This window comes from Ciconia boyciana, chromosome 10, assembly GCF_034638445.1.
Source record: "Ciconia boyciana chromosome 10, ASM3463844v1, whole genome shotgun sequence".
In the NCBI taxonomy this organism is placed as follows: domain Eukaryota; kingdom Metazoa; phylum Chordata; class Aves; order Ciconiiformes; family Ciconiidae; genus Ciconia; species Ciconia boyciana.
Window position 1 is genome coordinate 30,309,083 of NC_132943.1, and position 26,665 is coordinate 30,335,747.

Sequence of the window (26,665 nt, forward strand, 5' to 3'; positions counted from 1 at the left end):
TAGCCTTATTCTTGAATCCTATTGGAATGTGCAAGAAAAGTAACATATTTGATTACTTATATGTATTTCGTTTGCCTATACAGGTTCTCAGAATATGTACTTTAGCAAATAAAATGAATTTTTAAACTAGTTACATAATTAAGTTCAAGTACAGAGAAAGACAAACCAGATCAAGTAAGGCAGAAATCTCCCTATAGATTAATTGACTTGATCACAGAGGCCTTCCTTCTTTTGAAATCAGACAACATATGATCAACTTTTTAAATATGCATAAAATAAACTACAATTACTTTTGTTTCCTGTGAAGGGTGAAAACATTCTATGTTGTGTTCAAAGGCCAAAATTATTGTCTCCTCTTAAATACAGTAATGGTGCTTACCTTTCTCTCAGCTACTTACTAAAGGCCCAGAAGTCACGATGACACCGCCAGAGAAGTCCAGTAGTTTTATAGCACTTAAAAGTTGACTTCAAGACACAGTTCTAAAGGTTTTGCTTTTAAATTAATGCTGTTCACAACAAATGCCTGGCAAAGGCCCAGATCAAAGTATCAGGTAATTGTCTAAGCAGTCAAAACAGAGAACACTAATTAATTAGTAATAAATATCCTGAATTATTAAAGATAAAACTTCTTTGATCTTTGTTTCAAAGCAATTTTTTCTTATGGTTGGAGTGCAATATTTCTAAATTGAGGGGCCTTTACAAAGCATCTCCCAGTTGCTGAGAAACAGCGTTGCTATAGAGACTGAAAATAAGGTGGAAGCTGGCACAATAATGCAGAAAGCACAGTGTGCTGTAACAACAGTTGGTGCAACTACACAAAGAGGAAAAATAGTAAAGTCCTAGTGGTAACGTCCTAGAATAAGGATTGTCCAGACCAACCAGAAAGCTTACACACTCTTCAGTACACCCAAATGCTAGGGTTTATGCAGAATATATATAACACTTGAAAGACACATACATTTATCTTAAAGACCTTTTTCATAAATTTTTCCACAGTTACTCTAACACCCAGGTAGCAGGATTCATCAGTGCTATGAATGTCCTGCATACATAGCATTACTCAGTAACTTGTGAGAAAATGTGTACCAGAAATTACTTATTACTTATAGAAAACACAAACTTAGTGATGACTAAGTCTACCCCTGTATTACAACTGTAACCAACTTTGAATATGTTATCATATTTTAGCTTTCCTATAATTTTTATTCTTTCTTTCTCTCCTAAGCAAAAGCTAGGAAAAGAAACTTTAGTTGCCATTCTATCATGCTTCCATGAGGAAAGACCTGAATTTCCCTGCAGGCCACTAGGCAAATCTAATTAGAATAATTTAGGATACAAGAGACATCCAAGGCATTCGTTTTGTCTTTCTCGTCCCAACCTCTGAGAAGAAATTCTTTGCCTCTGGTTTTCAGGTAGTGACTCAGAAGTCTGGTAAGCCTGCAGAAACAGTTAATTTCCTTCTCATTAACAGCTGTGAAGCGTTGGTGCTTGAATTGCAGTCTGTTGGAACTACTATCTCCACAGGTAGAATAAAAAAATTCAAAGTGTAAAAGACTGCCAAATCATATTCCATACAGAAAAAAACAAACATTAAATATATATTAGAGAAGCTAACTGTATGTGTTTAATAAATTAAACCATGACATAAGTTTTCCTCTCCTGTCTTGGAGAAGGAGCTATGGAGCAAACCAGGTAGTTTGTAAAGAGTACTGGTAGTATCCTTTCCTGCTATGCTCTCCTGAGACATCTGCCTCCAGATGCTCCTCAGAGACTCAGCCAATTTTCTGTGCATACACTACTAGAAACTAATTCCCTGGAGACCACTTCCTCATGAAATGAATGATTCCTAACCACTTTCTTCAAGACTTTTTATAACACCTACCTCTACAACTCCCATGTGAGCCCTTCCATTAAGATATTTGTAACGATATCTCAGTTCCTGTAAATGTTGCTTCTCCCATATACATTTCATGTAAGAAACTGCACTCGTCCAACTCCCTTGTGATACCCCAGCTTTCTGAGCTCCTCTTTCTAATACCAGTAAGACACCCCTCCTCATTCTGTCCACATCAGCTGATAAATAACAAATAAACTCCTCTTGATTTCCTCATGTAAGAAGTCTACCCCCGTTCAGAGTCTGAACCTCCTCTTGAACAGAAGTAATGAATTTATTCCAACTGTATGTATCTGATTCAAAGAACACGAAACTTTTTATTTTGCTTTAACACATCTGATAAAAAAATTAGCAAGTACAATAATATTTCATTTAACACAGTCTCCACCTTTTAAGACACCGAAGACATGCAAGTGAAAGTGGTTCCTCAACAACCCTGTTTAGACAAGGACTTAATTAATTGCATGTTGACATAAAACATATGAGTAGTCCCTATGAAACTCATTAAGTAAATAAAAAACACGGAGACAAAAATGATCTTGTCACTAAGGGGATGCATGCAGTAAAATTTTTGTGTTAAAAATCAATTTTGCCTGAGAATATACATTCTTACACAAGTACTGTGTTTCATTACATCTGAAACATGAACTTGGAGTTATAAAACTGCTACTCTATGTGTGACATTCTTGCTCAAAATTGTCTTAATATGAACGTTTTCGACATTAAAAGATGGTTTTGAAAGAGTTTATTGGTCTGAAGAAATAAGTAGTTGGATGTAAATGAATTCCTAGACTCATTAAAGTCCATAGGAACTTTGCTTCGGTCTCCAGATTGAGAATGTTATATTCATACTGGTTTTGAAATATTTTTCTGCCTACAGATTTCCAGGTTTTTGATGAGGAAGATACTGTAAAAGCTATGACAATGTTTAGCCTTTATTTGTAGTTTGCTCTTTTGAGCAATGGAAACATTGTTTTAGTATGGGAATTTCCAGCATTTTCTCCTCCAGACAAATCTAGCTAAAGTGAGCCAGTAGGCAAGGTTTCCATCTCTGTAAAAAAAGCAAAAACAGTACATATTTTTGCTAACCTCCTAAAATACTTACACATGCAAGGAGATAAGCAGGGCACTTAGGTAATCCTTGAATAGTACAACACTTGATACTAATGTCACAAGAGTAGGCCACAACTAAGCAGTTAGCTGCTAGCAGTGGAAAAGCCCTCTGCTTAGTGTTTAAAGCAGCCACAAGAAGAATGGGACAGGTCTACAGAAAAGCAGTGCCATACAAGTTGAGAGCAGACAAGGAAGGACATTCCTGTCTAATTGGGAATCTCCTGTCTGTGTTAATCAAGGTCATGATTAGTGGAATAATTAAACTCTGCATTTATCAAGAAAATCTTATTGTGTCTGTAGTCCTTTCCTGAGAAACAAGCATAGATAACCAAAAGGCTTATGTGCTCACTAAAGGCCCTGGGCATCAAGCTCTAAATAGTTTCCCTGTTCTTCAGCCTGCCCTTAATGCAGAAGAACAGCTCACAGTATGGTAAGTGCTGATATAAAAGCACTGGAAAGAATTTGAAGGAAGGGAGAAAGAAAACTAACTAGGGAAAGGCCCGTAGGACCTACAAGTAGAAAGAAATGGCTAGAATATTGGGAAAGTGCAGGGATTTGGGAACCTGAGAATAGGGAAAAAGTGAGAAAACAACAATAAAACACACTTTAAAGTTCATCTGTTCTTATTTTGATGAATGATTCTTCTTTCCGTTATATAATCTTAAGAGGACAGAGAACTTGAAAAGCAAAATATGTAGGAAAAACAGTACAGAAAGACTTGGGAGAAGATGTGGGTGTTTTTATTCTGCATGGGAAAAGTAGATTGTGGATTTGGGGGAGTTTTGCATGGCAGTATCATGTAGCCTATAACCTTCCCACATGCTCCTAAATATTAAGAAGGGATACGGGAGTTGTTATAGATTTTTAGTTGAAATTTCTCATATCACTGTGTATTTAAAAAAATTAAGTCATTATAAACTTGGTGTGTCATCAACAAACTTAATAATAATTTATAATGTAGGGATCTCTAAAAGATCTTTCATCTACTGTAATTGGAAGAAGTGGCAGATGTGGCTGCCACTTACTGAGACTGCCTTCTCTATAGTAACTAGGAATATCTCTTTTTTTAGCCTACTGTCTTTGGGTGTCTCAACCTTTTCTTCTTCTGACTGGCTTATAGACTAAAGATATTGAATTAACTGTTTGGTACTGTAAAAAACAGAAAAATGAGAAGTTTGAGTTCCAATTTACAGTATTTTTTTCTCTGTTAGAAATTAAACTCATTTTTTCTAGATAGTAAAGAATAGTAAAGTACAGTAAAGAATAGCTTCAAAAACATATAGTAGGACATATGGTGAAAGTGCTTTTCTAATAATAGTTACTTGGGTTAAAAAGATTTTATATTTACTAATAACCTAAGATAAAATGTGTCATGCTAAATGTGTTATTTATGCTCAGCTTTTATATTCATGATCTGTGAATGACACAATAGAAACTTACCAAAACAAGGTTGCTACCACGCAGGCTTGCCCTTCCTATCACCATGCCCCAGGCATGGTCAGGATACATCGCACAAGCACTTGTTATTTATGTTCCTTTCTGAAGGATTTTATATCCATTTTAAACAAAAGGGACATTAAAAAAGAATCCATTACTTAAATTCTCACTTAAAACTTTGTATTATCTTTTATGGGGAGAAAAACCCACCTTGATGCAAATATTTTTTAGTAGTGTTTTTATCAGCTCCATATGGATGCATTTCTTTTATTTCCTTTAGAGCAATGAGCTTTTCCTGAATGGAAAAAAAAAAAGCAGTTTTAATATCACCCATTCTTTTCATCCACTAATTTCTAGCATAAACTTAAAATATGTTAAATTAAAATAATCCTTACATGTTACGAGTATGACTGAAGATCACAAAATCTGATTGAAGCTAGAATGTAGAGTTTGGGACCAGTCTTTTTATCATTTTAATATTTAGTCAAATTAAATTCTTTTTGTCTCACTAAGTGACAAGAAGTTCATGATGCAATTACTGCTCACTGATTTTGTATTTTCTGAAAAATCCCTAATTATAGTAAAATCTGGCCTTCATTCATGCAGAGTCACAGCCATAAGGATCCCAAAAGATATGTTTCCTGGCATAGAACTACTCTGAATACTACAGAAGCAAAATCAACATCAGCAGCACAGAATGTAGAAGCATTAAATTAAAGCTAATATTTCTGTTTTGCACAAAGCCTGCAGAACTTCAGGGTGCAAATTCTACACTTGCATAGGTAAACTTATTTTATCATCTCCTTTTTGGGCAACAGAACAGTCGTCTGTTCATTTCAATATATAAATACTACCTTACACTTATAAATACCTGGTATTTTTCATGCATAAGTGCGTGTGTATAGTTTGTATGTCTAACATCTGGAGTAAAGGTCTCAGTGTTCAAAGTTATATGGCAACGTACCCATAGGTGGCAGAATGGGCATACTCACCTGAATCAGCTCATGGGCTAAGTGTCCCAGAATTTCTTGGGTCGTTTCATTAATTTCTAATTCTGTCATGACTTCCCAGTTACCATTCTGGAACCTCACTGGCATAGAGAAGACAATCCCTTCAGGAATGCAAAACTGACCTGAAGAAGAGGGAAAAAATGACCCAAACATATTATTTCTGATTAAAAAACACATCCTCACCAGTGTCAAGATTAAGTTCTACAGGCTTGCAAAAGTCTGCAACTGTAAGATCTCAGTATAAATGGAGACTGCCTTTTTCAGTGTGCAGGTCAAAGACTAAAGAGTTCCCCTTTTACTGTAACTTTGTATTTTAGTTAGATGTACATGTAACAATTTTACATCTTAAAAAGGGAGGAAAAATTAAATTTTTTATTTCATACAAGGGTTAAATGGCTGTTGTGAAACATTCCATTTATTGGTCCACATAACTACACAAGAAGAACATGAAGAACATGCTTTTATAGCTTAGGCTCTAAGAACTATAAAGAGTCCTTGTGCAAAACACATACACCAGAAAAGCATTTAAATCAAAAGACTAAGAGACAATCTGCAATAAGACAATATTAACCTGAGAGATGCTTGTAAGAAGTGAGTATCAAATCACAAGCTCTGGAGAGCAAAATTGCTTAGATCTGGACGTTCTTATGCTGAAACAAACTCTCAACCTCCCATTATATCATGATTTGTTTTACAAGTTTTTATTAAATTAAAAATCTTTATTAAAAAATAACATTATACATACTGGGGAAAACTACAAGATAATATGTGAAGCAAAAGTAATTTACCTTTAGTAAGTACTCCCACAGAAACGATCTCCCCAGGAGGAGAGCCATGATACCAGTATCTCAGTACAGTGGCTACCGCATGAGCAGGTAACATTCCTACACAATGACAGACCCGGGAACTCAGTGAACTCTGTGCAGACAGAAATTCTGAATGGATCCATTTACTACCAACAAAAAAGGGTGAAAAAAAAAAAAGAAGGAAGAAAAAACTAAGATGACTGCATGAAGAGTAGTTTTCTAGAGGAAAAAAGAACTAAACGTGAGGGAAAAAAATAGTTGAAACTTATTCAAACTTCCCTGCTGAAGGCAAGGCACTTAAAGACAGAAAAAATAGGGTCTAACAAAAAGTGCCTCAAAAGGTAACAATCAGCACTACTTATCTATGAAAGTTAGGTCATTTGCTCAAGTCATAACCTCTATTATTATTACTTATATGTACTACCATCTTATGTAAGAACCCAGCCATGAACCATAATCCCCCTGTGCTAGGCATGGTACAAGTACAGAACAAAAGAAATGTCTGCTGTCCAGTAAATGCTAAGTTTAGACCAGAGTGAGAGCTCCGTATAGCCAGGCCTAAGTGCATGTCACATCTGCTGCCCTCTCACTCCACCCATCCTTTCTCTGCTACTTCTCTTTCCACAAGAAGCTATCTAGCTGCCAGGTAACCTTTTTATATATGTTAACAAATAAATTGTCTATTTTGGGAAACTGACAACATTAGTGCGATCAGGCTGTATGTTCATTATTACTTATTAGATTATTTCAAAGTTTCTTCACGCATACTAGACATCTGAGTCACTATCTGGACTTTCATTACTTCTTATAGGCTGCTCATGATATGATAGAAAAGAAACACACTTAATATGTTGGAAAATATAAATAAAGTTGGCAGGAAAGTCAGAACTATGTATAGCAGTAGGAACTACTCAACTTCTTTTGCAGACTGAGTAATTCAACTTGAGTTTTCCTTCATGTACAGTGCTAGTCAGTAAAGACAAATCTTGAAACCAAAAACCTTTCTTGATGTTTATTACATAGTTCAGATAAACATGGATTAAAAGCAGTTATTTAGTTTTACTTTAAAAAACCAAATCTGTACTGTACCTATCATAAATCATATTCAACAAAGGACGTCGAAAATTAGCTGGGCCCCAAATAGCACAGTCATATCCATGAAGTTTTGCATGTGACAAATCGATGTAGTTACAGCCAGTAATATTGCCCCAAACAATCACGTCTTTAACTCCTGTAACAGAAGAAAATACATAGATTAATGAAGAGACAGACAAATACTTTCCCAACGTAGGCTGGACTAGATGACCTTCAGAAGTCCCTTTCAAGATGAATTATTCTTCAATTCAGTGTCCTGCCTTGATAGCAGAAATTATTTGATCTGAAAAATACAACAAGGTTTTCCATAACTTATGAAACCTCATCACAAGCTGAAAAAGGAACTTTAATTTATATCATGCTATTGTACATAATAGACAAAACCTAGTAAATACTTAGCTGTTAAAAACAAAAACAAACCATATTGCAAACATATAGCAATGTTCCTTTTAAAATCATGTACATGCAAATATAGAATGCCTAACAGTAAAAAATAATTAAAAAAAAAAACAACCTCCCTGCTTCGGTGCAAAAGGAATTTCTCAAATAACCTGCTGATAAGTTATTCAGCCTATTAACTTACTTTTCTATTTCATTAGGCTTCAAAATACCTAGACTTGTCATCGATCACCAGTTCCCACCCCTGCAACATTGAAAGAATCCTGATGCTGAGCAGGCTGTTGGAGCACACCTTTGCTATGCAGTGCAGAACCATGCAAGTATAACCAAGCTATAACAATTGACCTGAGAAAGCAAGCTAATTAACCCAGGAATAACACTACAACACAGTTCTACTATGCTTTCATTACCTGCACAGCAGTATGTTGTCATATTTATTCACGGCTAGTTTGTGTGTCTCCAAAATAACAATGCGCTGCAGAGTGCAAATGCAATCTTGAAGTCCTAGTTCCTGATCTGCATCACAGCTCAGTCCTTCTTAGTATATTTCCAGCATGAAATACACGCCAGAATGGCAGGGCTGCATCCAAGAGTTAGCAAAAGAATTGACATTCATGGGATCAGGCACAGATCCAGATAGCGGTAAGCACAGAGAATGGTAGCACCTGCTAGTCACACCCTGGCATTGTGTACAGCCATGCAATTCAATGGGTGCACTGCTGTGCTTGCATTTCTGCACGCACATCAACAGTGTTCTACAATGAAATATGTACTCTAGAAGGTGTCCACCCACTGAACTCCCCAAATGCTACCAGAACACATAAATATCACCTGCTGCACTCATATTCAGCTTCCTGGCCAGCATGGCTTTAGCTGCACTTTCCCAGGATGTTGCAACGGCAATGACATTTTCAGGCTTAATGGACTGGCCATATGTTATAATCATCATCGCCTTAAGGTTTACAAAGGTTTTTCCTGATGAAATTACTCTGACCCCGCTCTTGGCATTCTTCTCAATCAGGGGAGCATACACTTGACAGATCTCACTCACTTCTCTGATGTAATTCTCAAGGGATTGGACTTCATGGTTTAAGAGGACATCATCAAGAACAATGATAATATCGGCTTGAATAAAAGCCTCATCTATTTCAGTGTGCTCTGAAATACTGTGGAGGAGTGGGAACGCCATGTCTTCAGCTTCCATTACAATACCGCAAAGAACGTCCTTAAACTGGTCAGTGTCAAGCAAATGGATACTGATTTCTGTGGTCATCCCAAACACTTCTCCATTGGCCAACAGAGGGATCAGCTGATAACCGATTGAAGCTGATGCACTGATAAGAGAAGGATATAGAAAAATTATAGTTAACCACTAACCACTGCTTGTTTGGAAGCATTACATAAATAAACACAAAGATCTTTCTTTTGTATTTGATTATGTTTACATAGACTATTAGCTTATATCCTTTATTGCTCTTTCTGTCATTTTAACAGGCTAAAAATTAAAACAGTTAGGTCCTCCTTTCATTTGAAGGTTTTTCCATCCTATACATTTCAGGAGATACCATCACTTAAAAATTGGTGTCTTTAAAGAATCACCATTTTTTTAAGGTGCTCTGTTAGGACTACAAGAAATACAGAAATTTATAAAGCTAGAACTGCAAGAGACTCTTTACTTGTTTAAATATTTCCAAAAACATTTAATGCAAGATAGTTGTACTACAAAATTCCTAGCTTACTTTGTAAATACTTGCTTTTCCCTAAGGTGGTCTGGGGTCTAAATGTTGCCTGTTCACATCCCTCACTTAAACTGGTGCAAAATGTAACAAAAGTAGAAATAATTTCTAAATTATACACTGAATGCTCATAGTGAGGGGTGCAGAACCTAATTCAAAGCAGCAAATCACAGGGATTCATGTATAACTTCAGATGGTTACACCTGTTATATGCGATAGGAAAAAATGCATTCTTCTGATGCTGAGTGAAACTTCATAGATACTCTTTTTACTCTCACCTGGTGATCCAGATCTCCAAAGGCTTGATAAGACTTTTACTCTCTTCCTCCTCTTTTTCAATTTCAATATGCGCCTGCAGGTTCTCCTCAGCAATGTCTAACATTTCCTCACTCAGCATCTCTGAGGTGATGCCATAATAGTGCTAAGAACAAAAAGGGTGATCTCTAACCAAATGACAACCCAACCACAGCAAGGTAACATTAGAAAGGATAGCTTTATTTTACATTTGTAGGAGGAATAAAGAACAACAATGTTATAAGAAAATGTAAAATATGGGTTTACGGTATTAAAGGCAGCTCATTACCTGAGCGTATTCCAGAAAATCATTAACTCCTCCCAGAAGCAGACCCTTCCCTCCACGGTCCAACAGTTCTCTCCAAACGATAGGAGACTGTCTGTGTTCCCATCCATTCATTTCACAAATGTCATGAAGCCACTGCTAATGTAAACATCCCCGCCAAAAGGTTTTAATACTTTTTCACACTTGATAACACTTAATGTTACAGCTGTAAACATTATTTCCTCTCAATACATAATTACAAGGTGCTTCACAACTTATTCACGTACCAGTGTGCAAAAAATGGGGGAATAACACAAAGCAAGGCATGGTGATACACTGTGATACCTCAGCAAAAGAGCAACAGGTCTTACTTCTGCTTGATTTTACTGCCGTAATTTTGCTCAATTATCTTAGCGGTACTAAAGATAGCAATGTTGTGAAGCAGCGAGTAATCTGAGGATCCCTATTTAGCTGCAGAAGGTAAGTAAGCTGCAGAGGTTAATTGCTATTCACTTAACTCTTTGAGTTACTTGGCTGAGGTGTCAAGCAAAAGGTAAGAGGTAATAAACATCATAGTACTGTCTATCTCATGAAGTAATACTGCAATTTTTTCAGTTCCTTATAGGAACTACAGTGTAGACATGGCAACATGTCAACAGCAAAAGTACTCAGAAAGGCCCATCCACATTGTAAACCAGTATGTGAGATTTAATTTCATACTTCCATTGTAATTCAAAGCCCTTGAATGCCAGAAATGTCCTTGACAAGTAACAACTCTGAAGGCATATGCAATCACAGTTTGCAAAAGATTTACAGGCTGAGCAGCCACTTATACATAATAAAAACCAATAAACTTGAACTTCTTACTGACAAAACACAGCTTTAGGCGGGCCCTCATTCATGCCCATCTTCTGTGGTAAGACGAGAATGCCAGTCTCTGACAACATTCAAACCTTTCCTCTGGCTGGCTCTCATTGCCAAAGCTGCTTCTGTAGCACCTCTACCCACACGCTATCAAAACACTAATACAGGGCAAGAAGAGCCATACTACAGATAAGCACGTTCCTTGCTTTGTAGAGCACTGGGGCATCTACCAACGACTTGACTTACAATCCCTTACCTCCCATTTGTCAGGGTGCTGAGTGATCTTGTGAACCCTGAAGTCTGGCAAGTTAGCCTGGAGATAGTCAGCCAGGATTTCAGCTTTGGCATAGTAAGGGCAGTTTGCCTTACCTGTGAACACAGCGACAACACCGCAAATGGAAGATTTTGTGACATTGACTGATAAGGGCTTAACAAGCCAAACGTTTTTTAATTGTTCCAATTCAAAAAGAGCCTTCCGTAACCAGCATCCCATGCTGGTTCCCAGAAAGTAACAGGACAAGCATAGGAGACAGCAAAGAAAGGATAATTTTGGAGGTGAAACAGTCTCTTCAGCCAGTGTTTAATGGGCTGAGGAGGCCACCCCGGGGGGGGGGGGCGGGTAGGGGCAGCAGCAGAGAGAGACAGAAGCCTCACCGGCGGAATAGGAAGGGGAGCAGGCTGGCTCGGACACAGCCGAGGCAGCGTGCCGCACAGACCGCTCTCAAGAGAGACTAAGAGAGCGAAAAGCTACGAAGCCGGCAGAGGCAGAGGCAGAGGCACAGGCAGAGGCACAGGCAGAGGCAGAGGCAGAGGCAGAGGCAGAGGCACAGGCACAGGCACAGGCACAGGCACAGGCAGGCTGCCGAGGCGGCCGGCCCCCGCCACTGTGCCGCGCCGCCTCACCTGCCAGCACCAGCTTGGCCATGCGCGCGGCACCCTCCAACGGTCGCTTCGGCGTTGCGCAGCAACGCGCCGCGCGCGCCACGGCGGTTTGTCCCTCGGCCCGCGCCGTCCCTCTCGCGAGGCCCGCCGAGAGCGCGCGCGGAGCGGGGGGCCCGGGTGTCATGGCGCCGCCGCGTGCGAGGTAACAGCAACCGGGTGGCGAGACCCGCCCGGCCCTTCCCGGCGCGGCTGAGGCCGGCGGCGCGGCACGGCGCGATACTCCGCCGTTGCGCCCGGGTGTTGGGAGCCGGTGCGCGGAGCCGCCGAAAGGCCTCTGTTCCCTTGGCGCCGGGCCGCGGGCCTACGCCACTAGTACCGTACCCCTGCGGGCAGCGTTCCCTGCGCCTGCAGAAAGCGAGCCCGAAACCGAGAGGCTTTGCCCCCGCCGGGTGCCCCTGGCCCTGGGAGTGTGCCCGCGGGTGTGCCGCGGCCGCCGGGCAGGCGGCTCGCCTGTGGGATGGCGGCAGGGAGGCTGGGACAGGCTGTTTGTGGCCGCAGCCGGGCAGGATTCTGTTAACCGGAGGTGAAGGTTGGCGGTGACCCACCAGGGCTCCGTCAGGAGACGCGTCTGCTTGGAGAAACGTCAGTTAGGAAAAGCCTCTCCCTCCCGGCATAGTTTTTGGTTAAAACAGCAAGGAGGAAAATGAGTTGACACCTAGAATGAGTTAGCCATGTTCGACTAAAATGTAGGGGACCCAATAGAAGGCCCTCTGCAAATCATTTTCCAGGGATCTTTTTCCAAATCTTTGTGGTTTTTTTTCTCCTGTAGAAGATGTTTATACATTTGGCAATTTAAACTTCAGGAATTTAAAGTCTGGTAACTAATCCATAATTTTCAATTGTTTTTACAGATAAGTGATCTTATGCAGTTTCTCCAGGACTGTTTCCACTGGTAGAATTTCATTGCATCCCTTACTTTGCGTTGGCATTTCAAATCTGTTCATGAGAGATTAGCAAAAATGAATAATAAAATAAGTTATTTGTTAAATACTGTTAGATGCATGCATAGGTGCAGTTCTGTGCTCAGTCCCAAATCTTCAGTCACAACAAGAAAACACATTTTATGGATTGGCAGATACAGGGATCCCCTGGAAAATGTGAACTTCAGGAAATTATTTTTAAATAGTTGTCCTTCTCTGCATGGATCATCTCTTCGATTTCTATCTCAAAAGACAGATGTGTTTAGCACAGGTGCTAAAATACAACCAGAGAAGAGTACAGAGGCTTTGGTGAGTGAGCAGGCTCCCCAAAGCTCCTTGGAACTTGAAAAGTTGGATGATTCTGGGAGCTTCGAAGTGAAGCATGCAATGGATCACAGTGAAGCATTCTATGATAGTCTCCAGAAATGTACCTGTCCTTCCGATGTGCTGGACTTAGTGTCAGAGTCTGCTGTTTCCATTAAGCACTTCACAAACTGTTTAACTACAGTATGGAGGCTCTTCAAAAACCTGTCTGAAGACCAGCAGCGTTATGAGAAGCAGCTGATTTTTGAGCACCCAGCTTTTGTCAAGCTTTGCCAGCAGCTGCTGCGGGACTCCAGAAGGATGACGCGGGGTGACCTGGTGTTCAGTCTGCATGCCGTGGTGAACCTAGGTGTTCCTCAGAACACTCTCCTAGTCCAGACTTTGGTGAGAGTGTGCCAAGTAAGTATCAAAATCCCTCTTCTCCTAAGTTTAGGCCGAAACCCTGGGGCTAATTCTGGGAGTCTGCAACATCAGAGAGGGCTGGGTTACGTCCCTGGTTTAGTCTGATGTTCCATGGAAACAGGGCTCCCATAATTAATTTGTGTGTACTTCTAATTCCCTTCATTTTTGAAACTACTGCCTGATTTCACACAGATTTAGCAGAGAGGAGAAGTCTCAAAAATCATTACCCTTTTCAAATCAACTTAATTTGACTGATGTGAGACATTGTAGGTCACTGCAGAATTAAAGTTTATGAATTGACTTCTGGGGGGAAAGAGAAGACGGCAGGTACAGATTAAGAGTGGTCAGTTTTTCTTTTCTGAAACTTACTGGTCTGAAGTTATTTGACATTGTGAAAACTCTTTAACAGGAGAAGCTCAATCAACTTGATAACCGATGTATCTCAGTTTTGGCAACTACTTTAGCAGGGCTGGATAAAGACAAGAATGTGAGCGCTCTTCAAGCTGGATTACAGTGAGAAAAATATATCTTTCACATGTTCTTCATACTTAAATGTTGTTTGAATATGTGTCTTTTAGAAATCATGGAGGGAATGTCTGCACGTAAAAGACATACTGTGGTTTTAGGACTTAAATGATCACGTGAGATAACAGCTATACAAGACAGTGATTTTTGGCATTGTCTTTGCAGTTGCAAGCAGAAAGGCTTCCGATGGCATAGGGTGCTAGACTGCTCTGCAGGGGATTCATATTCTGACTGCAGCTCCACCACTGTGGTTTTTTTGTGATGGTGATCAAGTCACTTCGCATATCTATGCCTCTGTTTTACCCATGTGTAGAAAGGAGGTAATGAGACTAGCTTACTTTGTGAAGTATTTTGATTTGTCATGCTGAAAAATGCTATTTAACAGCTAGGGAATGTTTTCTTTTAATTTAGTAAGTCAAAATTAAGATGAAGACAAGTTTAGACTTTATCTGCACATCCAGCAAGGCCTTCTGTGTAGTGCTTTATCAGAATAACTTCGTTGCCTGCAGTGATTTTTTTCTGGGCCAATGAGATTTATGTGGATAACCAATCTGCTCATTCCCATGAGATTGTTTTTGCTGAGGCTGTCACAAAACTTGCCATGGATTAGTACTTTTGGTCCTGTGTCAGGTCCTGCTTTGAGAAGGTGGATGTGTTAGTGATATGCTAAAACCAGGTTCTCCTGGAAGCTCAGGTACACAGTTCTTGTAAGTTGGTGGAAAGCAGGAGATCCATCTACAGCTCTTTCTCTGTCTTGATGTCTGGAGCTCTTGCCTATCTGCAGGCATGACTTTCAGAGCAGTGCACTGCCTTGGAAAGTGACACTTCATATTTTTGTAGCTGTGCAGGTATACTTAAGGGTGATTCAGACATAACAGTTACAATACCTTCTGAGCCAGAAAAGGAGGTGCTGGGAATGCAGAACTCCTTCATCTTGTGCTTATGATCCCTCTGCGTTACGATATCCCCTCCTGTTCCTGCAGCCCACAGCACTGCTTGTCTGGGCTTTTTCCTCACTTGCACTAAGTTGTTGTCAGTGTCCATCCCCAAGTTTCCTAGCTGTTTGAGAACTTGCCTGCACGTGGATGATTCTATGACAAAAATGTGCAATTTTTTTTTTTTCTGCAGAAGAGCGTTAATTCCTTGAGGCTTAACAGCACTCGTGCCTGCACAGTCACGTGCAGTCTGGTCAGGTGCCCCTGCTGTTAATGTATCAGCAACAGCACTCATCTATCAGGATAACATTAAGAAAGCACATATAATTATTTCCATGTGTAAAATAGCTGTGCTGCAGCTACATCATGTAGAGTCATGCCAGCCTTGAAAAAAAGGAGGTGGGAGAGGAGCTTTAACTTGGGAGTACATCAGTGCGGGAGAATGGGAGTACCTAGCTGTTTCTGCAAATGAGGAAAGCTCTATTAAACAGTTACTCTCTCTAGCTCAAGGCCTTGTGTGTGCTTCTTCATCAGATTACTAGTGGAGCAGCGCATTCCAAGTATCAGAGACATCTTTATACTGCAAAACCTGATGAAATGTGTGGGAAAAGATGCTCCAGTCTTTCTGAAAAAGAAATTAGAGGTAAATTTACTTGGAGGCTCATTTTTACTTCCACAAAGCCTGTGCTCTTGCATTGTTTATAAATTGTGTATGGTTCTTTCCAGACACTCAGAGAGAAAAATATAATAGAAAGGTTAACTGCATTTGCTGTATGAATCATAGTCCAGCTATATCTACAGGAAGAACTTAAATTTGCAGGCTGGGAATATCCCACCATGAAAGGGGGCAGAAAGCAATGGAGATGGTACAAAAGGAATTGAGGCAGTGCCCTCACCTCTTGTTTGGGTTGGCCACGTGGTATTTCATAGAAGCACTTACAGGCTGTTCCCCGATTCCCTTACCCAGCTGGTGGCTGGAAGACGAGAAGACAGAAAACTAGTCTGTGATGGGGCCGTGTCCAATAATGTTACGGAGCTAGAGGACCAATGGGAGTGAGATGCCAGGAGAACTCACCTAGCTCATGGTCTTATCTTTCTGTGTATCTGAAAGGTCCCCTGGGAAGTACAGTGGTTGCGAGGAGGTGTAGGTTTTATGGCAGGGCGTACTGGGTTTTGTCCCCTGATTTAAAGATGCTTTTTGAAACCTTCATTCAAACAGGGCCTGCTAGTGTTTTCATCACATAGCTGAAGGGCTCTGAGGTCAGAGTTTGTAAATAGCATTCATGAGGAAGTGAGGGAGGATACCACTGATGGGAAACTGGGCAAGAATAGAGCAGTGCAGGCGCTCATGCAATGTGTTAGTTGTAAGTAAATTGTAAAACCTTGGACAAGGTACCACTTTTTACAAGATGGTGAGAAACTGGCTGAAGATATGGTGGAATATGGAACTGAGAGGAAAGTAACATTTCCACTTGTTAACTGAAGGTAGCTCTTAATTTTCTGAGCCTACAGGGTGCTATTTTTAATACTGTGTAATTTCTATTGTAGACGCATTTTGTATTTAACCTTTGGTATGCATGCAGTAAGAATATTGTATTTTAATAGCCAATATACTTTGTAGGCTCATTTTTACTGTCATTTATATCAATCTAATTACTGCTTTGATAAATGAAGTCTGTTTTGTGGCATCAGAGCTGACCTTCTGTGCCTCAGTTCACATTTGTAGCTGGGTGTTTGTATTAAAGGTATGCCACTTGGTGTGCTGTTGGATCACTTTGAAGGCTTACAACTTTCACGTGCATCCAAAACAGTAACTGGAGTACTATTTAATGTCAACTGTGCCAATTATATTTCTGTTACTTTTTTAACAGTTGGTAGAAGATACATATTCACAGTATTTGGAAATGAGCTTTACTGAGACATCTTTCTTTTAAAAAACCCATATAAAGGCAAATTGCTGGGAACTTGCATAGTGACATGGCTCTAGAACACTTGATCTGCTATAATTGTGTATTAAGAAACTGAGAGTAGTTACTTCATGCTTTTGCTGTTTGTTGCTCCCTTTTTCTTTCATATAAGTTTGAACAGGCTAAGGAATTTGGGAAAGTTTTGGTGAAAATGCCTTCACCAGAAAGCAGTGATAATATATGTGAAGAACGAAGGATTTAATAAAATCTAATTCACTTTAGATGGCAGTGTTGAAAGAGATAGACCATCTGACTTTCCCGAATGCTCTGCGTGTGTTTTTGGCTCTTGTTGCAATGAATTATTGTTCCATTCCAATCCTGAATGCCTGCAGTAAAAAGATCCAGGGTAAGAAAAAAAATCTTTATTAAATTTCCGTTCCTTATACCAAATTCTTCCTAATTATTGTCTCATCTCCCTTTTCTGATTTCCTTTAAAACTCAGGAAACATCTTTGTTTTACAGGATATTATAGTAATGTGGAGTCATTTGACAAGCAGCAAGACAGAAAATTACTGACTGATAATGAAAGCAAAGAGCTCTTGTCGTCTCTGCCCTTCTTAACATTTACCTGAATTACATATTTTTCTTTGCATTTTTCTGTATGCAGAATTTAGGAAAAAGAATTGAATTCTAGCAAGAAAAAATAGATTTCAGATAAATTTTTAAAACAAATCTGAGTTGGAAGTGGACATCTTACAGGATGGATTGGTGGCTTAGTGTGATTAGTTGACAAACTAAAGGGAACATAGTGTTTCCCTGGTTAACTGGATTTAATTATTGAATGCTGCTTAATAACTGACCTCGTGCTGCAGCCCAGAAAAAAATTAAATGAAAGCTAATGCTTTCACCTCTCTCCATACCTTTACAATACATTTCTTAAGTATATGTGGTCAGTATATATTGATTTGCACTTAAAATACATATGAATTTGTGTCTAAAAAACATTAAGGTAACAAAATAGCATTCTTACCATAAATGAGCCAGGAGTGTTTGGGCTGCTTGTACAGCCTTTATTTGTCCTGGTTCTTCATATGTGTTAGGACACGGTCTTTAATTACACATATTGGCTTCTCCCATAGGACTTTCACCACACTCAGAACACAGGCTAGATGGCATACACAGAGTAAACAGCTACTCAGTACTTTTTTCTCCGATTTTTTAGTGCATGTTCTCAGGACTTACGTGCTGCACATTGTGCAAATGATGCTCTGGGGAGAGAACGATTAATTTCTGGACAGAAATGACCCCTATCAGAGGCTGGAGATGGAATAGGAAGAGGAGGAAGGGGCATGCTTTGGGGCCCATGGGGCAAAGGAATTCTCCAGCAGGTTTTCCAGGTCCTGTGCTGCTGCGTAGCCCCCTCTCCCGTATCTGGGGACCTGGCCAGAATTGTAGTAACTGTGTACTTCATAGGTACTTACTGAGTTAATTTTTGCAGCAGCAAGGGAGTGAGCCAGTGGTGATACTCATTTTCTAATTATGCAGAAGAGAGAGATTAAGGTCAAAGTGTCCAGTAATATGAGATTCCATTAGCCTGTTTTCTTTAAGAATACCTAGCATTACTAATCACTTTATTTGATGTACAGCTCTCATTGTCTTCAATCGCAGTTGTCAGCACTCAGCACTTCAAGAAATGAGGTAACAGTGTTTTATGCTGAGCCTGGAAAATCACTGAGCACAACTCAGAGGAGTTAAATTCAGTTATTTTCCTGCTATCCTCTTGAGTCCTCTGGTAGAGGAAAAGAAAGTCTAGTTTTGATGGGTGCTGATCCTAGTACTGTAACTGTGCTCTTTTCTCTTGCAGTCCCTGTCTTTTATGACGTGTATGCCCCTTATTGCAGCAAACAAAGCAGGATGTTCAAGAGAGAGCATTGTTCTTCAGTACTTAATCTTTTTCATCTCAGGAGTAGGTCCATCTTGTATGGCAAATGAAGCAGCAGTCCTGTGCAGAAGTCTGTTGTCATCTGGCACTCAATCTGTGTCATCTTGCTCATATGCCAGGAGGTTATGTTATGGTTCCATGTTTTCCAGTTTGGCATACACTAATGCTTTAGTGCTTGACAGCCTTTAGTGCTTTTTAGACGTAGATTCATATTTGTGGTTTCTTGCCGGTTTGTAAAACCAAATGGGAAAAAATGTAAATTTCATCATGTGTTAATATCTGATTCATTAGCAGCTTTAGATCCACCTCTTTGTTACTCCCTCAGCTGACATGGTGAAGTAGACAGCCCAAAGGCTCAATCAGTATTGGAAGCCCAGAGGCTAGTCTGAGGGTTTCCATGCTGAGTGCAGGGAGGTACTGAAAATCAAGAATCCTGGAATAGAAGATGTTCTGGGAACACAGTCTTCTTGCTTCTTATGTTAATTTGTCCCCCTTTGCTGATTTATCCCTTCTAGCTTGATCCTGACTCAGTTTGGTTTCTTCTGCCTCTCAGTTTCTTCATGTGTTTTAGCTCAGTTGACTTTGCCTGGCTAGTCTCAGTCTGTTCCATAGTTCCTTATCTGATTCCGCCCCCTCCCCCCCACCCACCCACCTCCATCCCTTAGCCAAACTGTTCCCACAATATCTCTAACCTACAGCTCCCTTTGCTTTTTATAATTTTTCCTTTTTTGCTCTTCTGTTACAGAGAATGTCCACGATGCTCCATTTCGGCAGTTAATTCTCATTCTGGAAGCTTGTTACAGTCTCCAGTACCGTAATGTAAAGCTGTTTTCAGCATTAGCAGACTATGTTAATTCTACTGCCTGCCTTTGGGACAAAAGACAGGTGAGATTGAGACCAAATAATTTATAGCAGTACTAGTAGAATATCTGGTGCTTTCCATCTTACCTTTCTTCATGTTTGTGTTTGATCTTTGGAGAACAGATTTTTTAGTAATACCAATCCGATGAAGTTGATGCAGTCAAATTTTTAAAATGCTCTTCTATTTATTGATGAATAAAGAAATAAGAAATAAAAGGGGTGTTACAGTTTGAAAAATTTGCTTTCATTAAAAATGCCTTTTATGAAATCAACAGGTAGGACCCACTTTACTGGCTTTCTTGATGTTATAAAACTATCTTTTCTTTTAGATTATCCTTTTTCTTTCTGCCTTCGAGACACTTGGCTTTCAGCCTAGTGAGCTGATGGATATTTTTGCTGAGAAGGTGACAGAAGACCGTGAATTCCTCAACTTGAAAAACCTTTTGATTGTTCTCCGAGTGTATTCCCGACTCAACTATGTTCCCAGAGGCCAAAAGCATCTGTACGTTTTCATTTAGAATGCCTGATAATACGTTATGTAGTCATTATAGAGTAATGTATGGCAAATAGTATTTGATTTCAGTTGTGAAAGAGTTCATAATCCTGTCTTATTAATCTGTAAGGTAAAGTTGCTGTGTCTTTTCACATCTTTTCTACATAGGAATTTTTCTCTGTAATTGAAAATGGAGACATTTATTCTAGACTGACCAGGCTACTAAATCTGTTCATAGGTAGCTGTATCCTCAGAGAAGAATCAAAAGCTAATATTAGATTACACAACATATGATTATACAAGATAATAAAGATTTCTAACTTGTATTTTTGTTTGAAATCTGTATTTTATATAGCTTTATTTGTGTATTTAGATACTTTTCTTTTGCTTTTGGAAAAGGTTTTTTGAGACTCTTCATAGCTGCTTGAATAAGTACCTCCCTCAGATTTCCAACACTGAACTGCTGAAGGCAGTGTATTCACTTTGCATCTTAGGATATCTTCCTCATTGTGCACTTGAAGAGCTGCTGCAAAAGGATAGCAGGGATGAACTTCTGCTGTCAGGTCAGGCCTTACTTCGTCATGGTCTTTTAAAAGGGATAGTCTGCCTCCGTACATAATTTGTTATAATTGTGTTAAAAGTTTAGAAATTAAAGAATGCAAATACGATTAAATTTGAAGTGCTCAAGACAAAGCTAACGTAGTGATGGTAATCTAAGTGATCTGTTTCTGCACTAGGGCATCAGGCTTATTGTCGTGGGCCGCATTGTGGCAACAGTTTAATAGTAGGTGTGCACATGGAGAGAGATGAATATGAGATTTGTGGAGACAGTAGAAATGTGTAAGAGACAGGGGTTCAATCTTTGACAGATGTTCAGGCATTTTTAAAAACACAGGAAGTCTTAACCTTTGTAAACCGACTTTAGTATCTGGAATCATGAGTAAAAGGTTTTTTTGGCTGCCCTGAGTTATAATGAGGAACTTGGAATATTTTGTAGTAGAATTTGGTTTCCACATTACAATTCTCTACAGCCAGTAGAGTAGTTCAGTGGGCAGAAATTCAGTGTAGAGTAAAACGCTGTGTCTTGCTGTTGAGCCTGCTGTGACTGAACCTGAAAGCTGTAAAGCTATAACTGCTTAGAGTTGGCGCAGCTTAGTACTCTTAAAGTACAGTTTCAAAATTATGGCCAAGTCTGATATGCCTTCTTTGTTTTATAAACAGCCTTCTAGTTGTCTGGATTTTATAAATGGTTTCTATGCATGCTCTCTCATTCCATGTTCTCCTTAAGTCTCCTGTAATAACTGATAGCATGCACAGAGCTGTGTACAGTAGAGGGGAAAGACTGGATAAATGGGCAGGTCCCTGCCGTAGACTTTAATATTATAATTAGTGAATTGATGGTGTATATTTAAAAATGTATTGAAGATACTCCATAATATTTAGTGAAAAAAACAATTGGGTTTTGATTCCTGTATTGAAATTAATTTGCTCTGCCAGAACAGACTATAAATGATAATAAAAAGAAAAATTCTGTGAGGTGATACATTGCATGTAATATTTTTTGTATCCTTTTTCAGATGATCTTTACAAAGAACAAAAGGAAATGATGCTTCGCTGTGTGAAAGCATGTATGGAACTTGATAGCCCTTCCTTCGTGAAGCCTGCATTTGTGCTGACTGAGAGTTTCCCCTCATTAGTATCTGTTAATCTCAGAAAGGCTCGGGAGGCACTGATAGAACTTCTGGGAGATGAGAACATGTTTCGGCAAAATGTTCAGCTGCCATATAAATATCATATTGGTATGAAGCCAGATTACTGTCATATTCTTTTTAATGTGGATTTATAATCCTCAAAATAGTAAGGTGGTAACAAATTTGTGTAGGGTGCAAGTGATTAAAAGTGTAACACTTTGAGGACACAATCTTTAACAAATGATGTCCTTGATTGGTGAATCTACTTTCTAGGATGCTTCTGTTAAAGTATTTAAGTCAATTTCCTAAAACTTTATGATTGCTTTTATTTACAAAACTGCTTTGGACTTTTTGTTAAGCATCAGCGAGCAGATGTTAATTATACATAAATCCAATATGGCCAACTGTTTTAGAGAGTTGACATGTTAGTACTAAATCACGTTAGAAACAAAGCCAAACAGCAGCCTTCTTTTGTTCTCTGACTTGTTTCTTCTCTGAAGCTCTGGCTAAGGTTTGGGTTCTACTTTCATTTATGAAATGGGATATGACCTTCTTTGACAGGTGATCATAACATTTGGTTTCTTTTCTATTTGGATATTGCTTATTTTTTTTGCCAGCCACCTAGCTTACCAACTTTTCTGTATTTGTAATAATTGTCTTCCTAAATATTTCTAATGAGGAATCGGATTACAGGAAAATCTGAGTAGGTATGACAGACTGTGATCAAGTCTAGTTTCTTTAAACTATTTTTTCACTCCCATAAAGTTATATCTACAGTTTCCAAAAATAAAGGCTTTTTTTCTGTAGATGTGCAAGCTATAGCTGTTTAGATTGGTCGCAGGGAGTGAAAAGCCATCAGTAATATGTAAATTATTAGAGAACAGCAATTAGAAACAGAGCAGTGACGGTGTCTGTTAACTTTTTCAAATGAGCTGTTCATTTGAAAACAATTTGAACAATTAATGCTCAAATGAGAACATTAATTGTAACCTCTTGCAGTGTTAAATGTTTTGTTGTTTTGTTTTCAGATTTTGAAATCAGAATGGATTCAGACAGAAAGAAAGTGCTCCCAATAGCTGCAACAGATGATCATGCTGACTCAAGTGCTCAAAGGTGTCTTTTTTGACTGCATATTTTTCCTAGCAGGCTAGTTTTATTTGTATGTGCTCCATCCAGTTACGTCTTTGGTTCACTGATTTGCAGAAGCAAAGTAGAAAACTAACTTGTTATTTGTGATCACTGAAATATACAAAAATTGCCATGCCAGTTCAGAGCTACAACTCATCCAGCTCACTACCTTCTTCTAACAGAGGCTAAAACTTAACATTTCAGAGAAAGAGGCAAGAAACATCACAGTAATCTGATACTCTTGTAACGGATACAGGTTTTGAAATATGACTGAAATCTCTTCCAAAAAATTGCTACGTTATGATTTTAAAATTCCAAGTATTTGTGTGTCCAATTAAACATTGAGTTATTCTGTTAGAGTCTCTAAAATGTGCATCTCAATGGTATGTTATGGCAATTAATTCAGCTGCTGAAATATAATTTGAATAAAAAGGATCATCATATCCACATTTTAGGTGATTAATTTAATCTTATGTAGAAGAATGACCTCTCAGTAACTGAACTGGGACATACATCATTTAAGTAATGCTTAAGTACAGTTGGATAATACTTAACATTTGTGTGCTGGGTCACTGCACAGCAATGTATTTTGTATAGTTTGCTTTTTGGGAAGAGGAGAGCTAGTCAGTTTTGTAACAGAAACTCACTGTCAGGCTTCCAAGGCATTCAGCTTTCCTCACCCTTCCAAGTAGGTTTTTATGGCAGGAAGTAGCTGATTCTGAATATTAGCAAAGGATCAAAGTAAATGCAGAAGCTGTCAGAATAATGTAGAATTTTGAATGATCTATTTCCTTCTCATTGTGGGAGAAGTGGAGATCTAAGGACTTATTTCTGCTGAAGGTATTCGGGTAAATGCTGGTACTTGTGTGAGGTACTTGTGTGAATTTAGGCTCTAAATTACTTAAGTCTGGAGAAGGAAAAGGATAATGAAATCTGTGCAGTCCTGATATTTTTGCCTACCAGGAAGACAGCTATATATTCTGCAGTGTTAAAGGACATCATTGAATCATTGTCCTAAAAATGCTTATTCTGCATTTGTACAATGGATTCTTCCCTACTCTTCTTGGTTGTAGATTGGCTTTTCTCTTTGTTCCTCTGTCTGCCTTCTGTGTGGGTACAATGCACCCCCAAGGGAAGCTGGCAATGAAGAAGCGGCATCTAAATAAACTGGGCTATCATGTGATTCTGGTAAGATGAGTCCTGTTATTCTCTGTTTCGGTCCTGTTACCAGCACAGTGATGAGTATGTTTGTTTGGTAGAACAGGCCTTGTAGGGAATGATGAGCCTTCTCCAGAGTGGTAATTGTATGTCATCTCTGCTTAGAAGGTAGTGGTGGTGTCACTCGGGAGAAAGGACAGAGGAACTAAAAAAGACAAGCTACCACTTATCATTATCAGCGAAATAAATAAAATCATAGTTTGGGGGGGGGAGGGGAGTGAAGCCACTGAATTGCTTGTACCTAAAAAACCTATGTGACTTTGGCTTATTTCCCTGATTTTAATAGAATGAATGCTTCAAGTCAACTTGTCTTCAAAATACAGCAATTCCCTATGGCCTTCCTATCACTGAGTGCTTGGTTTGTGGGACAGAATAGTTTCCTAAAGACAACAGAACTAATGTACCCTTTCCTTTTCCTTTCTTCCAGGTCCTGAACAAGAAGTTTCAGGAAATGACAAATGAAGATGCAGTTGAGTTTTTTAAAGGAAAAATTTATTCAGAAAATGCTTTACGTTTTTCTGAAGTGACTGTGCAGGATAATAATTAAAATAAACTAGCAATTCTGGGCCTCCTGATCTCTTTTTCCTGTGTAATTAATGTAAGGTTTTAGTGGAAGAGTTAAGCAGTTTTATACATAACTGCCTACTCCAAAGTATTACAGATTGAGAAAAGTTTGTAAAGTCAACAATGTCTTCTGATAGTGGGGGTTTTCTTTAGTGGAAGGAACCACTTAATCCAATAAGCATCTTGACATCTATTGCTGTTGAAATTTCTTAATTTTATCTTCACTTTGGTGGAGGGGAACTCCACCATGCCCCAAGTCGAATTTCTCTCTTCTCTCGAGCTGGGTCAGGGAAAGGAAGTGACTATTTCAAGTGCTGTTGAAACCTGGCCTACAAATATGCGCTAGAAGGATTCCCCCCAACATCTCACCCCTGCCACCCCCTCTGTTCTTTATGCAGAGCTATGGATGGTAAAGCAGTAAATAACTCAGCCTAAGGGGTATATGAAAAAATCCAAAGTTAGTGAAATAAGTTTCTGAAGAACTCAATCTCACCCAGTTTTCAGAAGTTCAGGCCAATAATGGTTCTGTAGCTGTATGCTTTTTCTTTTGAACCTTTTGCTTCACTGCTACTGTAATAGATTTCGAGACTCTGTGCTATAAGAACACAGGTCTGGCATGTCTATAAAATGACTCTTGCTCTCTGTTTCTGGTATTAGTGTCTCTGTAACTATTTAACGAGGTGTTGCAATACTCAGATTTGTTCGTTATATACTGTGGTACATCTCCTCTGGCCTGTTACATAGTGGTGGAATTGATTATGTTGCCAGTCCTAGAAGTTCAAAGCAGCTTTGGGCCTTTGAGCTGAAGGAGCAGAGAGAACTGGTACATCTTTTCCATTCTTGGTAACATTTACTGGTAAAATTCATTTGTTGTGCTGGAGTTGCTGAAGTACTTAGTAAGAGGATTGGAATGCTCAAAATACATACGTTTGCCAACAACAGCTTGCTTGTTTCTGCAGTGTAATCAGATCTTCAGTCACAATTTTGCTGTACCATGGCCGCAGCCCAATCGGCATGAAGGGAAACAGCAATACCTCCTACAGTGACTGTGTGCTACCTAATGGTGGTGCCCTTGCTTCACTTGATAAGCTACAAGCACTACGTTCTTTGTCTTTCTGAAGTAGCGTGGACACATGGTTGAGGTATTACAATGATGAGATAAAAAAGGTATTACAGTGATGAGATAAGGTGAAAAGAAACACTGTGCTTAAAAAAATTCACTGCCCAACTTCTTGCAGAACATGGAGATAGAATATGGTGGAAACTATGCAACCAAAGCAGCGTTGTCGCAGCAGCCTGGCATAAAAAGCAGAGAGCTGTTCAGCATTTCAGTTTCTGAAATGCAGCACGTGCAGAAAAACAGATTTGATGCAATTGTAAAACTTAACAACCAGAGCAGAGTTCATCTGCCTGACTTGATGAGAAGTTTGTTGTGCCCCGTTTTTGGATCTGCTACTTTAAGAAAGCATTGTCTGTACAAATTCATCTGTGAAGCAGACTGGTCAGGGCAATCCTGATGTTCTGAGCTGGCTGACTGACTCATGGTCCCGGCCTGCACTGGAGGAGGTCTGAAATACTCTGCGCTGGAGAGCCGGGTAGTGCTCAGAGCTGTGTTTGAGAAAGCATTTGGTGCTTTTCAAAGCTGAAGCCCTATAAACCAAGCGAATGCAGTGTCAGCTGTGGCTCTCGCCTGTGCTGGGGAACTGCTTCCTGTGCTTTGAGCTTTTCAGTCAGGTCCTCAGTAGCAGGTACGTAGCTCCCATCTCTTCAGGGACAAAACACCAGGCAGGGAAGTATACTGTCCCCTTGGGTGCCAGCAGCCTGGACAGAATTAGCCACCAGTGGGCACAGAATGGCATAGCACGTTACATTAAATTAGCTGATCATCATCTTTTCTTTC

The 26,665-nt window shown here is 39.4% G+C and overlaps 2 protein-coding genes across 2 annotated transcripts; one reads left to right on the top strand and one right to left on the bottom strand.

Annotated features, from left to right (window-relative positions):
* Positions 1-1,281: 1,281 nt before the first annotated feature.
* MDH1B (malate dehydrogenase 1B) lies at positions 1,282-12,360 on the bottom strand. The gene is made up of 10 exons (XM_072875373.1): positions 11,817-12,360; positions 11,170-11,282; positions 10,074-10,208; positions 9,769-9,911; positions 8,586-9,088; positions 7,350-7,491; positions 6,243-6,406; positions 5,437-5,576; positions 4,655-4,739; positions 1,282-1,437 (listed from the first exon to the last, which is right to left on the bottom strand). Exons 1-10 carry the CDS (start codon positions 11,977-11,979, stop codon positions 1,421-1,423), a joined length of 1,605 nt encoding a protein of 534 aa, XP_072731474.1. The 5' UTR covers positions 11,980-12,360; the 3' UTR covers positions 1,282-1,420.
* On the top strand, positions 11,860-24,776 carry FASTKD2 (FAST kinase domains 2). Its single transcript, XM_072875372.1, has 12 exons — positions 11,860-11,997; positions 12,707-13,498; positions 13,911-14,014; positions 15,496-15,604; positions 17,151-17,274; positions 19,556-19,695; positions 20,001-20,173; positions 20,564-20,727; positions 21,742-21,963; positions 22,884-22,968; positions 24,057-24,171; positions 24,629-24,776. Exons 2-12 carry the CDS (start codon positions 12,815-12,817, stop codon positions 24,746-24,748), a joined length of 2,040 nt encoding a protein of 679 aa, XP_072731473.1. The 5' UTR covers positions 11,860-11,997; positions 12,707-12,814; the 3' UTR covers positions 24,749-24,776.
* Positions 24,777-26,665: the final 1,889 nt, after the last annotated feature.

Coding starts and splice junctions, on each gene's coding strand:
- FASTKD2 (XM_072875372.1), top strand. CDS start 12,815: ATGAATAATAAAATAAGTTATTTGTTAAATACTGTTAGATGCATGCAT. Junction 17,275..19,555: donor CTGCAGTAAAAAGATCCAGG/GTAAGAAAAAAA, acceptor CTTCTGTTACAG/AGAATGTCCACGATGCTCCA. Junction 20,728..21,741: donor GGATGAACTTCTGCTGTCAG/GTCAGGCCTTAC, acceptor ATCCTTTTTCAG/ATGATCTTTACAAAGAACAA.
- MDH1B (XM_072875373.1), bottom strand. CDS start 11,979: ATGACACCCGGGCCCCCCGCTCCGCGCGCGCTCTCGGCGGGCCTCGCG. Junction 11,283..11,816: donor GGCCAAGCTGGTGCTGGCAG/GTGAGGCGGCGC, acceptor CTGTGTTCACAG/GTAAGGCAAACTGCCCTTAC. Junction 5,577..6,242: donor TGTGGGAGTACTTACTAAAG/GTAAATTACTTT, acceptor CCTCTTCTTCAG/GTCAGTTTTGCATTCCTGAA.